This window comes from Mesocricetus auratus, unplaced genomic scaffold, assembly GCF_017639785.1.
Source record: "Mesocricetus auratus isolate SY011 unplaced genomic scaffold, BCM_Maur_2.0 Super-Scaffold_100004, whole genome shotgun sequence".
In the NCBI taxonomy this organism is placed as follows: Eukaryota; Metazoa; Chordata; class Mammalia; order Rodentia; family Cricetidae; genus Mesocricetus; species Mesocricetus auratus.
Genome location: NW_024429189.1, coordinates 38,476,403 through 38,489,736, shown reverse-complemented (window position 1 = coordinate 38,489,736; position 13,334 = coordinate 38,476,403). Strand labels below are relative to the sequence as shown.

Here is a 13,334-nt window from a genome sequence, read left to right as displayed (position 1 = left end):
GGAGCTTGAATTACAGATTGTTGTGAGCTGCCTGATATAAGTGGTTCTTAACCACTGATTCCTCCAGCCCCCTTAGATTAAAAACAAGAAAAGGAGGAAGACTTTTTTTTTAATAACAAGAGTATTTAAAAATCTATTCTTTTAGAAAATTTGAAATAGTGAGATAGGTCCAGAGAGCTAGTTCAGCATGTAATGGTGCTTGTCTCCAAGATACATGATGTAAGTTTGATCTCCAGGACCCACATGGTAAAAGGAGAGGTCCCATTCTAGCAAATTGTCCTCTGATCTTACATGTGTGCCATAGCATGTGCATGCCCACTTACACTAAATTAAAAAATGGACTAATGGGTATAATTGTTAAAAAGAAAAATGCACAAATGTTAAAACAAGTCTCCCTCAAAGAAGTTTGAAATAGCCAGGCATTGGTGGCGCACGCCTTTAATCCCAGCACTCGGGAGGCAGAGGCAGGTGGATCTCTGTGAGTTTGAGGCCAGCCTGGTCTACAGAAGGAGTTCCAGAACAGCCTCCAAAACAATACAGAGAAACCTTGTCTCAAAAAAAAAAAAAAAAAGAAAAAGAAGGTTGAGATATACATCTTATTAACAACAATCACCATACTAAGCTTCAAATCTCAAAAACATTCCTTTGGTCAGGTTTAAACTTTGTATCCATTGATCAAAATCTCCTTTTCCAAAAGCTCTATCAAAGCACTATCAGTTTCCTGAGACCATTGTTCTTTTTCTCACTTCTAGAAGTGTTTTAAGAATCACTCGGGAGGCAGAGGCAGGCAGATCTCTGTAAGTTCGAGACCAGCCTGGACTACCAAGCGAGTTCCAGGACAGCCTCCAAAGCCACAGAGAAACCCTGTCTCGAAAAAACCAAAAAAAAAAGAATCACAAGTGAGCCGGGCCGTGGTGACGCACGCCTTTAATCCCAGCCACTCGGGAGGCAGAGGCAGGCGGATCTCTGTGAGTTCGAGGCCGGGCTGGACCGACAGCCTCCAAAACAATACAGAGAAACCCTGTCTTGTAAAAAACCAAAAAAAAAAAAAAAAAAAAAAAAAAGAATCACAAGTGGCCGGTGTTGGTGGCACACACCTTTAATCCCAGCCACTCGGGAGGCAGGTGGATCTCTGGTCTACTGAGCGAGTTCCAGGACAGCCTTCAAAACAATACAGAGAAACTCTGTCTTGGGGGGGAAAAAAAAAAAACTCAAAAGTGAGCCAGGTGGTGGTGGCACATTCCCTTAATCCCAGCACTCAGCAGGCAGAGGCAGGAGATTCTATGTGAGTTCGAGGCCAGCCTGATCTATAGAGCAAGTGCCTGGACAAGTTCCAAAGCTACACAGAGAAACCCTGTCTGGGGAAAAAAAAAAAAAAAGAATCTTAAGTATCCATGAAATTGGGCTTATCAAAACACCTTAATCTACCTATTCCTAGTTTTCCTATGTGTGTACGCATACCTTGCATGTACTAGACAAGAGCTCTACCACCATGCTACATCTACATCTCTTATGCTTAGTCTTTTATATATAAATCTGATATCAAACTGCTTTAAATCTTCAGACTCCTCTTTAATTAAACCCAAGACTTTTCAATGTATCTACAAGAACCTGAATTGCAGTCTGATCCCTCTCTCTTCAATGAATCATATCTACTTTCTTGTTCTAGACACAAATTCCTCATACAGACACTTTCACAGGAGATGGTTTATTCCCATGTACCTCCCCCATAACCACCACTAACCCGCCCTCATATTCTTCACACAGCTGGTTCTTCATAGTCTTTTTTTCAGAATAGCTTTCTCTGATCTTCAGATTCAACATGCTTTTCTCTCCCACAAAAACAGTGTTACTTTGCCAGAGAGCATAATAACAAAATAAGTCCATATGTTTACACTGTGCCCATGAGAATAACAACCATGTCTATCTGGATCAATACCAAACTACCTAAAATGTAAATAGTGTCTAACTTAGACCAGCATTTGACAAACCTTTTTGAGTAAATGAGCAAGCAAACAGTTCTTAGATAAATGTTACAGCTGAGTTAAACAAGGAACTATGAACACACAGGGAATGTTATTTGGTGAAAGGACATTAAGCTATCAGTTTAAGTCTTACAAACTTTTGCAAAAGTTAACCCTAATAGTTCTTCATTCTAGCTAGTGTTGCTACTCAGATTCAACTGCATATCAAATCAATCAAAATCTTAACAGTGTGGCTTCAGCATATGTGTGTGTGTGTGTGTGTGTGTGTGTGTGTGTGTGTGTGTGTGTGTGTGTGTTTACACTTCCCAGATAACTTTTAATGCATGAAAAACACTGGACCAAGAAAAGAGAATGAGAAAGGGTTGGGGCACAGAGGTCCCTGTACTCTGAGAAACAATAAGAGAACCATGAATGGTAACTGCACAGGGGTGTTGCCTCAATGGAAAAGATAAAAATCAAATACCCACAATCCATCCAGACAGCTTGCTAACAACCCGGTGACCTTTTTTGCTATCGGTGAGGGCAGACATCACAACCCTTTGCTGTTTAGGAAGACCTCATTCTAATTCCCCAGGATGGTCATTCCAGACTCTCCCTTCCCTAGACCATTACCCATCATTAGAGGAGATGTCAATGTACTTTATGGCCTGCCAATCTCTATGCTGTCAGAGACCACACTAGATTCTAGGCCTTTTAGCTATAGAACCCATCCTCATGGTCACATGGCCTTTGTAAAACAGTCCCTGTATAGTCACATCTTAAGCTTTATAGTGCACCTGGAATTGGACCGATAGGACTGATTATTGCCTGGAAACCTTTTCCCAAATTGTCCTGTTTTAAATATACTGACAATGAACCACCTGGTATTATTAGACTCCCCAAAGTCTAGTCCATGTTGATGAAGTCAATTTGCACAATTTTCATTCTTATCTCTTTGTGGGATTTGTTTCCCTGAATGACACCTCAGGAAACCATATACCCCCAAACGGGAGAGTGGAGGGCTAGCCTAAAACTAAAAAAAGAACAATCATGGATCACGGCATGGAAGTGGTATAAGAGGATAAATTATACATAGAAGCTAAGGCAAACTGCAGAAATACTTAAATCATTGAAGATACCATTAAATGGCATGAAGAACACAAAAATGAAATACAGTGTGGACAGATGATTTTTTTTAAGATTTATTTCTTTATAATGTTTACAGTGTTCTGACTGCATGTATCCCTGGAGGCACTAGATCTCATTACAGATGGTTGTGAGCCATCATGTGGTTGCTGGGAATTGAACTCAGGACCTCTGGAAAAGCAGTCAGTTCTCTTAACCACTGAGCCCCATGACAAGTGATTTTTAAAGCTGTCATGGTGGTACACATGTGCAGTCTCAGCACTTGGAAGGCTGAGGCAGGAGGACCATGAGTTTGAGACTCAAAAGTGAGAATGTGTATCAAAAATAAAAACAAAACCTAATGAAGCAGGGTAACTGAGGTTTGTCTTTGGCTTTTAAAACATGTACGGCTCTGAAGTCTTTTTAACACACATAAGTTCTAGCACTAAACATATACATATTCATTCATTCATAATCTTTGTCTCCCTCAGACAGACATGGTTATTAAAAGATTTGAGACATTTCACATCCCCATAAAATCAACATGAGTAGCATGACCTTTTGAACTCTAAAATTGGACTACACTAAGCAGTGAGGCACTGCATTTAGAGAATAAGTAAATCTGTGGGAGAAACACAATAAAAAAAAACTACTGAGATGAACATATAAGCTTAATGGATAGATTGAAAGAAACCCCATTATTACCTTTAAGGAACAGTTCACCTTTTCTGTTTCATTTTGTTGTGTTACATTTATAAAAGGATGTAAGACAAAAAAAAAAAAAAGACAAAAGTCTCAAATAGATTTTCATGGGTTGACCTAGTCACCCTGTATAAAGAGAAAGAGGAGAGACTAAAACAAAATATTCCCACTGTAAGATCTTACCTATGCCAGGAGTGGTGGCATATAGCTTTAATCCTAGCAGCCAGGGGACACAGGCTGGCAGATCTTTGTGAGTTCCAGACCAGCCTGGGCTGCACAACAAGCCCCTGGTTAGTCAAAGCTATGTAGTAAGACATACAGAATTTTTACTGACACAAGCTAATGTGTTGAGCTTCACATGGTCTTATATCAAAATCTTCATGAAATTCTTAGTTTAATTATTTCTGATTTCTAAAGACCTATCAAACTAATGATTAAGTATATATAACAGCATCTGTAAGCTGAATAAAATTATGTTGTGCTTAGAGCCTTAAAACTAGAAACTTGAAGCTCGCCATGATAGCACACACCTAGAATGACAACACTTGGACAGCTGAAGCAAAAGCATTGAAAAATTAAAACTAGCTTGTAAGACAAACTGAGTTCAAGGCCAGTCTGGGCTATATAGCAAAACTCTATGTAAAATTACAAACTTTTTATGAAGACCATCTTTATCTTTTGAAAGACAAAAGGTGTTAGACAACCAACAACAGGTAAAATGAAACAATAATGTTAAAGGTAGACTATTATGAAGTTTCAACAACTGTTCAGAATAGGAGCAGCTGGGAAGGTCTGCTGATATAAATGAATTTCAGTATACCCAAGAATAAAATACATTATTTCAGGTAAGCTTCCACAATGATTACTTCAATTTGAAACAGAACTAAACACTTCACACTACATATAAGATTTTCAAGTGTGTTTTCTTTCTTAAGGCATTATTTTTAAAATGCAGAAATTAATAAAAACACTCCCAACATACCCTAACTTTACAATGTGATAAGAGTCCCCACATGGGCTGTGCACAGGCTTCAAGCTCAGCAGCAAAAGCAGCATAGTAGGTCTGAGACTCAAACTCCACGTGCTCATTGAGTTCTCGCTTGTTCAAGTTCATACCTTGTAAAAAGTAAAGCACACATGGACTTTGTCAAAAAGATACAAGTATGTAGATTAAAATCAAACATTTCTCTATATTCAACATATTTTAAGCAAGTAGCACCAATTACACAGAACATACATAAACAGCTAGTCTTTGTTTCAGAAACTTTTTACAAACTAACATTCCTCAGACACATTTTGTAAATGTTTTTTTTTTTCATTTATTTGACATACTAACCGCAGTTTGCCCTCCCTCCTCTCCTCCAGGTCCTTGTTCCTTCCCAATCCCACCCTGCTTCCAATCTACCCTCCCCCTCTTTCACTCCTCCGCCATCTTCACTGACATATGAGCAGGCCTCCCATGGGCTTGAACAAAGCAGGGCACATCAGATTGAGATAGGGACCAAGCTCCTCCCCCTGCATCAAGGCTGGGCAAGCTAAGCCAGCATGGGGAGCCAAAAGCCAGCTAAGCATTAGGGATAGGTCTGATCTCACTGCTAGGAGCCTTACAAAGAGACCAAGCTACACAACTGTCACACATATGCAGAGGGCCTACATCAGTTCCAAGTAGGCTCCCTAACTACTATTCCAGAGTCCATGAGCTCCCACAGTCTCAAGTCAGCTGTCTCTGTGGGTTCCCATGTCATGACCCCTGCTCCCACTCATAAATCCCTCTTCCCTTTCTTCAGCAAGACTCCCAGAGCAGAACTGAAAATATTTAAATAAGAAAATCAAAAAAATTTTAATTGCTGACAGTCCAAATTGTTATGAACATGTTACAAATCTGAAAAAGATTAAGTTTTTAAACTAATATTTTATCGTGCTACCAGAAAATTGCACTCATTTCCTAATAAACCCTGGCTATGTTGCTATGAATAAATATTAAAGTTCTTACAAATAATTCAAATAACGAGACACCTTATTTATAACTTCAGTAGTGTGCTATCATTTTTAATTAGTATTTAGCTGTTTAGCATTAGGTACCTTTTGAACAAAAAAGCTTAAATTCATACCTTGAAAGAAAGAAACAAAGTTCATCCATGTAACTAACAAGCCATGATCCTCCAAAAACCTCTTCGCCACACTTTGATGAGAAAGAATATTAATAAAATCACTAACAAGAGGCCAGTAAGTGTTATTCTTCAGTAAGGCTTCTCCACAGTTCACCACAACATGTAAACTATTTTCTTCATCTAAAAAAGTCCAAAAATTACTTTCTTTAAAACAACTTCACAAATGACACAAAATATTATTGTACACTTTAAAACCAAAAACACTTAAATCCTAACCCCAGCATATCACTTAAAATCTGTATGGCTCTACATATGTTGCTTAGACTCCAGATCAAATTCTTCATTCTTAAAATAGGGGAGGGAGTGTATCTCAAAGACATTAAACAAAACGTTAACCTAAGTCACTGAGCACACTGTGACAGTACTTAATAATACATGTCCTCCTCATTACTGATACTGGCTAGCTGTGTGCTTACAAAATCTCATTTTCTGAATTCTAATGATATGTTTGTTTCAATCAAAATCATTATCACTACATTAATCTCATTCTAGTTTATCATGCAAGTCTGCTGATTTCAAGTTGGACATATTAATTGCTATCTTCTAGCCAAAGAATATATGTAAATGCAATTTTTTACCAAACAGCATTATCTCATAAATAAACACACACACACAAAAATGAAACCTATTTAACGCCTCCTCTCCCAAAAATCCTCCAAAAGTTTAAATTACTGTTGAATGGAAGGGTGCCATTAACACCAGTTTTTAGTAACTAACCCTTTTAACCTATTCCAACTTGACTAACATACTGGACTAGGAAGCCTCCATTCCCACTACAAAACGCACAATACTCACAGCACACCAAATGCTCAATACCAGTACTATTTTTTAGTACACAGTTATCTAAAGTCCATTTTTTTTGTTCACACTAATGTTATTTTATCATAATTATAGATTCAAACAAAAGTATATGAAATAATGAAACAATATTAAGAGGTATTATAAAAACTAGATCATATGCTTTGAGATGCAATAAAAACAAATGCATGGGGATTCAGAGGTTAAAAAAAAAATCTCAGGGATGGAGCTGGAGAGAGGACTCAGAGGTTAAAAGCACTGGCTGCTCTTCCAGAGGTCCTGACTTCAATTCCAAGCAACCACATGGTGGCTCACAACCATCTATAGTGGGATCTGATGCCTTCTTCTAGCATGAAATCATACATGCAGATAGAACTCATATACATAAAATAAATAAATAAATCTTTAAAAAAAAACAGCCTCAGGGCAGAAAAGCAAGATTGCTTCACCGAGATATGTTGATGCCACTTTAAATAGACTGAAAATGAAATTTACACGTGCAGTATATGTAAGATGAGATGAAATTTAACCAAGGAAACCACATTCTAAAAACATTTTGCCCACAAAATTAAAAAACTGTAGAATGGGGACTAATGAGATGACACAGCAGATAAAGATGCTTGTCCCACAAGGTTGACAACCTGAGTTCAATCCCTGTTATAGACATGAAGGTTGAAGGAGAAACAGTCTACAAAGTTGTCCTCTGACCTCAACATGAACTGTGACTAATGCACCCAACCACATCCACAATAATACATTTTTATTAAAGACTGGAAAATAAAACTGCTTTCTATGTTTAAAGTTCAAATACAATGTATCACTTTTAAATGATTCCTCACCTTATCAGACTAACCGTATTTGACAAATTCATCAGTAAGGAGGACCTCTACTGAACTTCTTTATTACTACTTATTATTAAATTTGTTTCAGAGCCGGGTGTTGGTGGCGCACGCCTTTAATCCCAGCACTTGGGAGGCAGAGGCAGGTGGATCCCTGTGAGTTCGAGGCCAGCCTGGTCTACAAGAGCTAGTTCCAGGACAGCCTCCAAAGCCACAGAGAAACCCTGTCTCGAAAAACCAAAAAAAAAAAAAAAAAAAAAAAAAAAAAATTTGTTTCAGTCCATGGAATTATTGTACCCTACTTTTAAGTTATATCACATAAAACCAGTACCCATTACAAGTCAAGTTTGCCTGTTTCTCTCTGATTCACCATAAATTAAAAGGGTGAAACTAAAGAACTCCATTAGAGGAGAGGAATTGCCTACATCCAAAATTCTGAAGAAAATCCCCCTAAAAACTCCGGCCAATGAAAACTGATGGATGAGCTAGTGACACTGATGAGACTGTGGTCCAGGATGTTGGGAATAACAAAATTAAAAACTAAATAAAATTTGCCAGGCGGTGGTGGCCCACGCCTTTAATCCCAGCACTCGGGAGGCAGAGGCCGGGCTGGACCGATAGCCTCCAAAACAATACAGAGAAACCCTGTCTCGTAAAAACCAAAAAAATAAATAAAAATAAAAAAACTAAATAAAATTTAGAGTTGCTGGTCTATTTAATTGAAACTAGAGAATGAATAAGCAGAAGTTTTTATAAACACGTTCTCTCCCCCCCCCAGCAGTACTTTAAATACAACTGTTCTTATGGGGGGGGGGGGGAAACACCTTGTAATCTTTAAAGAAATAAAGCAATTATGACTTCTTCTTTATCCAAGCTGGTATTTCCTGACTAAATGTAAAGAGTAATGATTCAGGGTTACATGAAATGCACTCATCAATAAATACTTATTGGGGCTGGAGATGGCTCAGTGGTTAAGAGCACTCACTGGCTGCCTCTTCCAGACGACCCAGGTTCAATTCCCAGCACCCACATGGCAGCTCACAACTGTCTAACACTGTCTAACTCCAATTCCAAGGGATCTGATACCTTACACCGACATAAATACAAGCAAAACATCAAAACACATAAAATAGCTAAATGAGAGAAAGAGAGAGAGAGAAAAGAAAGGAGAAGAAAAGGAAGAGTTGCTGCGGGTGGTGGTAGCAAGCACCTTTAATCCCAGCACTCAGGAGAAAGAGCAGGTGGATCCCTGAGTTCAAGGCCACCTTGATCTACAGAGTGAGTTTCAAGACTGCCAAGGCTACACAGACAAACCCTGTCTTAAAACAAAAAACAAAAAAACACCTTGCTGAGCACCTGCAGTCAGGTACTCTCCTAATCTTGGAAAATAAAAAAATAAATTCTCCCCCACACCCCAGCACGCACCTACAAAGACAGTGTGATAAATAAGGCTATAAAAAGAGAAGTACAGGGAGTTTGATGAACAAATGCAACTGATTTAAAATTCAAGAACACTCTCTTGACTGAGGACCGTTTAAACTAAGAGTTACACTATGAAACATGAATTAGGACTCACTAGACAAACTAGGGAAGGAAGAGCAAATGATGTTCTTGAAGTTTGAGGGAAAGTTACAATCACTTAGACAGAACTAGAGAAAGGATGATGGTATAAATGAGGTCTATATATTCAGCAGCTTGGGTGTATATGAAACGTCGGGAAGGCCACTAGGATGGAGCAAAGGGTAAGAAAAGAATGTGACTAAAGGAGGACAGTGATGACGAGGGAGAAAGCAGCAAGGGTCTGAGCTGTGGAAATAGTAAAGTTAGCGAGAGCTAAGAATTGGCTCAGTGGTAAGACACATACCTAGCAAGGAAAGGCCCTAGATTTAATCTCAAGTACTGTAAAAAGCTAAATTAAAAAGATAGAATAGTGCCTAATAATAAGTCATTCATACAAAGGCTAAACAGAAGCTATTTGAAATGTTTAAAATTTTTAAAAACAGATCTTGTCGTGTCTGTAGCTACTCAACAAAGTTTAGGCACATTCTAAAATTGTTAACATAAATTTTTATGGTACTTTAGGAAAAGCAGAAATATACATTAAGAAATGGTATGCTATTATCACAGGTGATTTTAAAAATCATAGCAAGATTACTAATTGTAGCGTTAGAATTTGGCTGGGAGATAACGTTAATGATGTAACATACTTAACCTGTAGGCACATGACTCACACGGTTTTCATGAAGGACAGCTGCAATACAATAGCATAAACAAAAAAAAAAAAAAAAAAACAAATGGGAGACAAACTCACACATCTTTTCCTGAATATTCCTCTTTAAAAGCCAAATGTAAACCATATATAAAAACAGCTAGACCAGTCAAGAAAATGGACTTCATGAGCTAAGGAGATAGTTCAGTGGGCACCTGTTTCTGCCAATATGAGAACCTGAATTCAAATAACCAGCACCCATGCAAAAAGCTGAGCATCACTGCACATGCCCGTAACCTCAGCATTGAGGAACAAAGACAGGTTGATCCCAAGAGCACAACAGGCAGCCAACCTAGTCGAAATGGTGAGTCTCTGGTTAAGTGAGAGACCCTGTCTCAAGGAAATAAGGAGGAAAGTGGCAGAAGGCACTCAACATCCTCTTCAGATCTCTGCATACACATGCACACTTGTATACACTCAGATGTGAACACCACGTTCATATATATGTGTGTGTGTGTGTGTGTGTGTATACATACATATATTTCTAAATTCTGTTTTCTACTTTATAATTTAAACACTACTTTGTTTTTTAAAGGTTTTCTGTTAAGTATAATTCTGCAGAGAACATCACTGATACAGATGAAAGATGATAGATGCTCTCTCAAAAAGGAAAAAAGAAACTGTGAAATATGCAGCTAACACTCAAAGGTCATGCTACATGCTAAATAGATTTTTAAAAAACATAAGTTTTTTAATTTTCTTCTAAAAAGCAAAAGAAGTGCACTGTTTAACATCAACAGTATAGTGTTCAATAATATAATAGGGTTTCTCTGTGCCTACGATAAGAGGGAAGAGTCATATCATGAGTTAGGAGCTATTGGGGGTATGGAAGAGGCTCAGCTTCCTACAAAAATGTAATGGCCTGAAAAAGGTCCCCAGCACCCACAGGAAAACAGGTTTAGCCATGTAGTCATATCTGTCACCCAAGGAGGAAGGCATGAGTTGGAGCTGGACACAGGTGGCTCCCTGGAGCTCACTGGCCAGCAAGTCAAGCCAATCTGTGAGCAGAAAGACATAACAGCACTGACCTCTGCAGGGCCACCATGTCCAATGGGATTTACCTGGGTTCTGAGGATCTTAACTCTGGCCCTCATGCTTATGTTCTGTGACAAGCACTTTAATCACTGAGCCAGCTCCCCAGCCCTCTTGTTTTGAGGGTGAGTTCTAAGTGTCAGTAAGTGAAGACCCAGTCTTTCTGTGTGGCCCTGTCTGTGTACTGGCACAGAATGAAAGTTGTGACATCAAGAGACATGAAATCCTTCTTAGCACTGTCATTTGTTAGCTACTCAATTCAACAGTAAATGACTTAACTTTGGAAGGACTTAAGTTCTCATCTTAAAAATGAAAGTACCAAAGGTAACAGAGAGCAAGAATGGAAACATTAGGTCAAAAAGTAGCAATGGTGGGCATGAAAGAAGATTACAAAAGTTCTTCCTACAGGTATACAGACAAGACAAGGTTTATTCCAATTCAAAGAAATTTTAACTATAATTATATAAAAATATCTAAGGTAGATGGCAACAAATGTATGGGGGGAAAGGAGGGAAAAAAGGAGCATGTACACTGGGCGATGATGGTGCACACCTTTAATCACATCACTCAGGAGGCAGAGGCAGATGAATCTCTGTGAGTTTGATACCTGCCTGGTCTACAGAGTGAGTTCTAGGACAATCAGAGATACACAGAGAAACCCTGCCTTGAAAAACCAAAACAACAAACATAAAACAAAACACTGGCTCCCAGTCTATGCCCAAGGGAACCTGATGCCAGGGCTGGAGAGATGGCTCAGAGATGAAGAACACTAGCAGCTCTTCCAGAGGTCCTGAGTTCAATGCCCAGCAACCACAAGGTGGTTCACAACCATCTATAATAAGATCTGCTGCTCATTCTGGAATGAAAGTGTATATGCAGGTAGAATAATATACAAGAAGAAATAAATATATCTTTTAAAAAATAGAATAATGTATACATGAGAAACAAATAAATCTTTGAGAGAGAGAGAGAGAGAGAGAGAGAGAGAGAGAGAGAGAGAGAGAGAGAGAGAGAGAGAGAGAGAGAGAGAGAGAGAGAGAACACCTGATGCCATTGGTCAACATAGCAAGCCCCCCCAAGCACCCAAGAGACTTTGTCTCAAAAATGAGAAGAATATAAAAACAGAAGTTATTTGGGAATGACTAAGGTAGTAATAATTTTAACTTTTTCTTTATACTTAACTAAAAATTGTCAAATACTTATTTTCCAAGCACACATTATTTTTACAGCACTTTTAAAGTTACTTTTAAGGACACAAAGTAATTTTAGAACTTGTTAAACAAAAGTCACTAATAATAACAAATGGATATAATTCTGAGTTTACCTTGCAGCTCACTTTTAATAAGGCAACTTTCCATCATGTACAATAGTACAGTGACCATAATATCCAGGAGCTGACACTCTTCTGTCACCTGTCTGGCGAGCTCCTCATTGCTGAACAACTGTACACTAATATGCACAATTCTGTTAGACATTGTGTCTGATTCATGACTTTTCTTCAGTGTTTTCATAATAAAAGCATAATGCTGAACAAAAGTTTTTGTAAAAGCAACCTGTAAAAATTTAAAACAGCAAAAAAAAATCAGTTTAACTCCAAATTAAACTGCTTTTCTATACTGCATATTATGATCAGCTTTTAAAGCTATTAGTAGCTTATGATGCTATGCAAGGTAAATGAAAGGGTAGTTAAATAATAATGGTAAGTTTAAGTCATATTTTGCATTTTTTGGAACATTTATAAAATATTTTGATGATTTTAAAAAGTTAATAAACAATTTAATCTATTTAAATTTTAAAACAATTATAAACTGTGGTTTAAGAATATAAATTTTTACTTAAACGTACACAATGATTTTTTTTTGAAAAGTATTTTTAGCCAGGGGGTGGTGGCACATACCTTTAATCCTAGACAGAGTCAGGCAGATCTCTGAGTTCAAGGCCAACCTGATCTACAGATCAAGTTCCAAGGCAGCCTACACAGAGAAACCCTGGCAGAGGTGGGGAGGGGGGGAATATTATCTTTGTTCTGTGAGACTTACAATAATAAAATCTAAAGTCCTAGCTAGTAAACTCCACAGAAGCATTACTAAACAAGTGAGTTGGTGTGATAACCCCACAAGAAATAATCCCCCCAACCTGCTCTGAGAGCTGACCAGCAATCTGACCAAATGTTGGTGCTATTTCCTTTCTATGTCACAGGTGCATTTACTGTTGTACTTTTTAGTGAGTATAGATAAAAAATAATGCTAGTTGAGAGTGTCTCTCCTAATGTACACAGAGTCATTGCATGATAATTGCTTTCATACACAGTGCTATGTCATTTTGTCATAACCATATAGTCATTAGACGTGGGTCCACACCCTTTAGGACTAGATACTACAACTCCCTACACTTGTATTTGAGTTAGTAACTATTCTCCCATTGGCAACATAAC

At 38.1% G+C, this 13,334-nt stretch overlaps 1 protein-coding gene across 6 annotated transcripts in view; it reads right to left on the bottom strand.

The window, feature by feature from the left end:
* Ubr3 (ubiquitin protein ligase E3 component n-recognin 3) overlaps window positions 1–13,334 on the bottom strand; it is a 143,733-nt gene that overhangs the window by 85,106 nt on the left and 45,293 nt on the right. For all 6 annotated transcript variants that reach the window (XM_040745531.1, XM_040745533.1, XM_040745532.1 and 3 more), the window contains exons 8-10: window positions 12,225–12,453; window positions 5,903–6,082; window positions 4,774–4,907 (exon numbers count right to left, since the gene is read on the bottom strand). In XM_040745531.1, coding sequence (XP_040601465.1) covers window positions 4,774–4,907; window positions 5,903–6,082; window positions 12,225–12,453 — 543 coding nt within the window. The remainder of the gene's footprint in view (window positions 1–4,773; window positions 4,908–5,902; window positions 6,083–12,224; window positions 12,454–13,334) is intronic.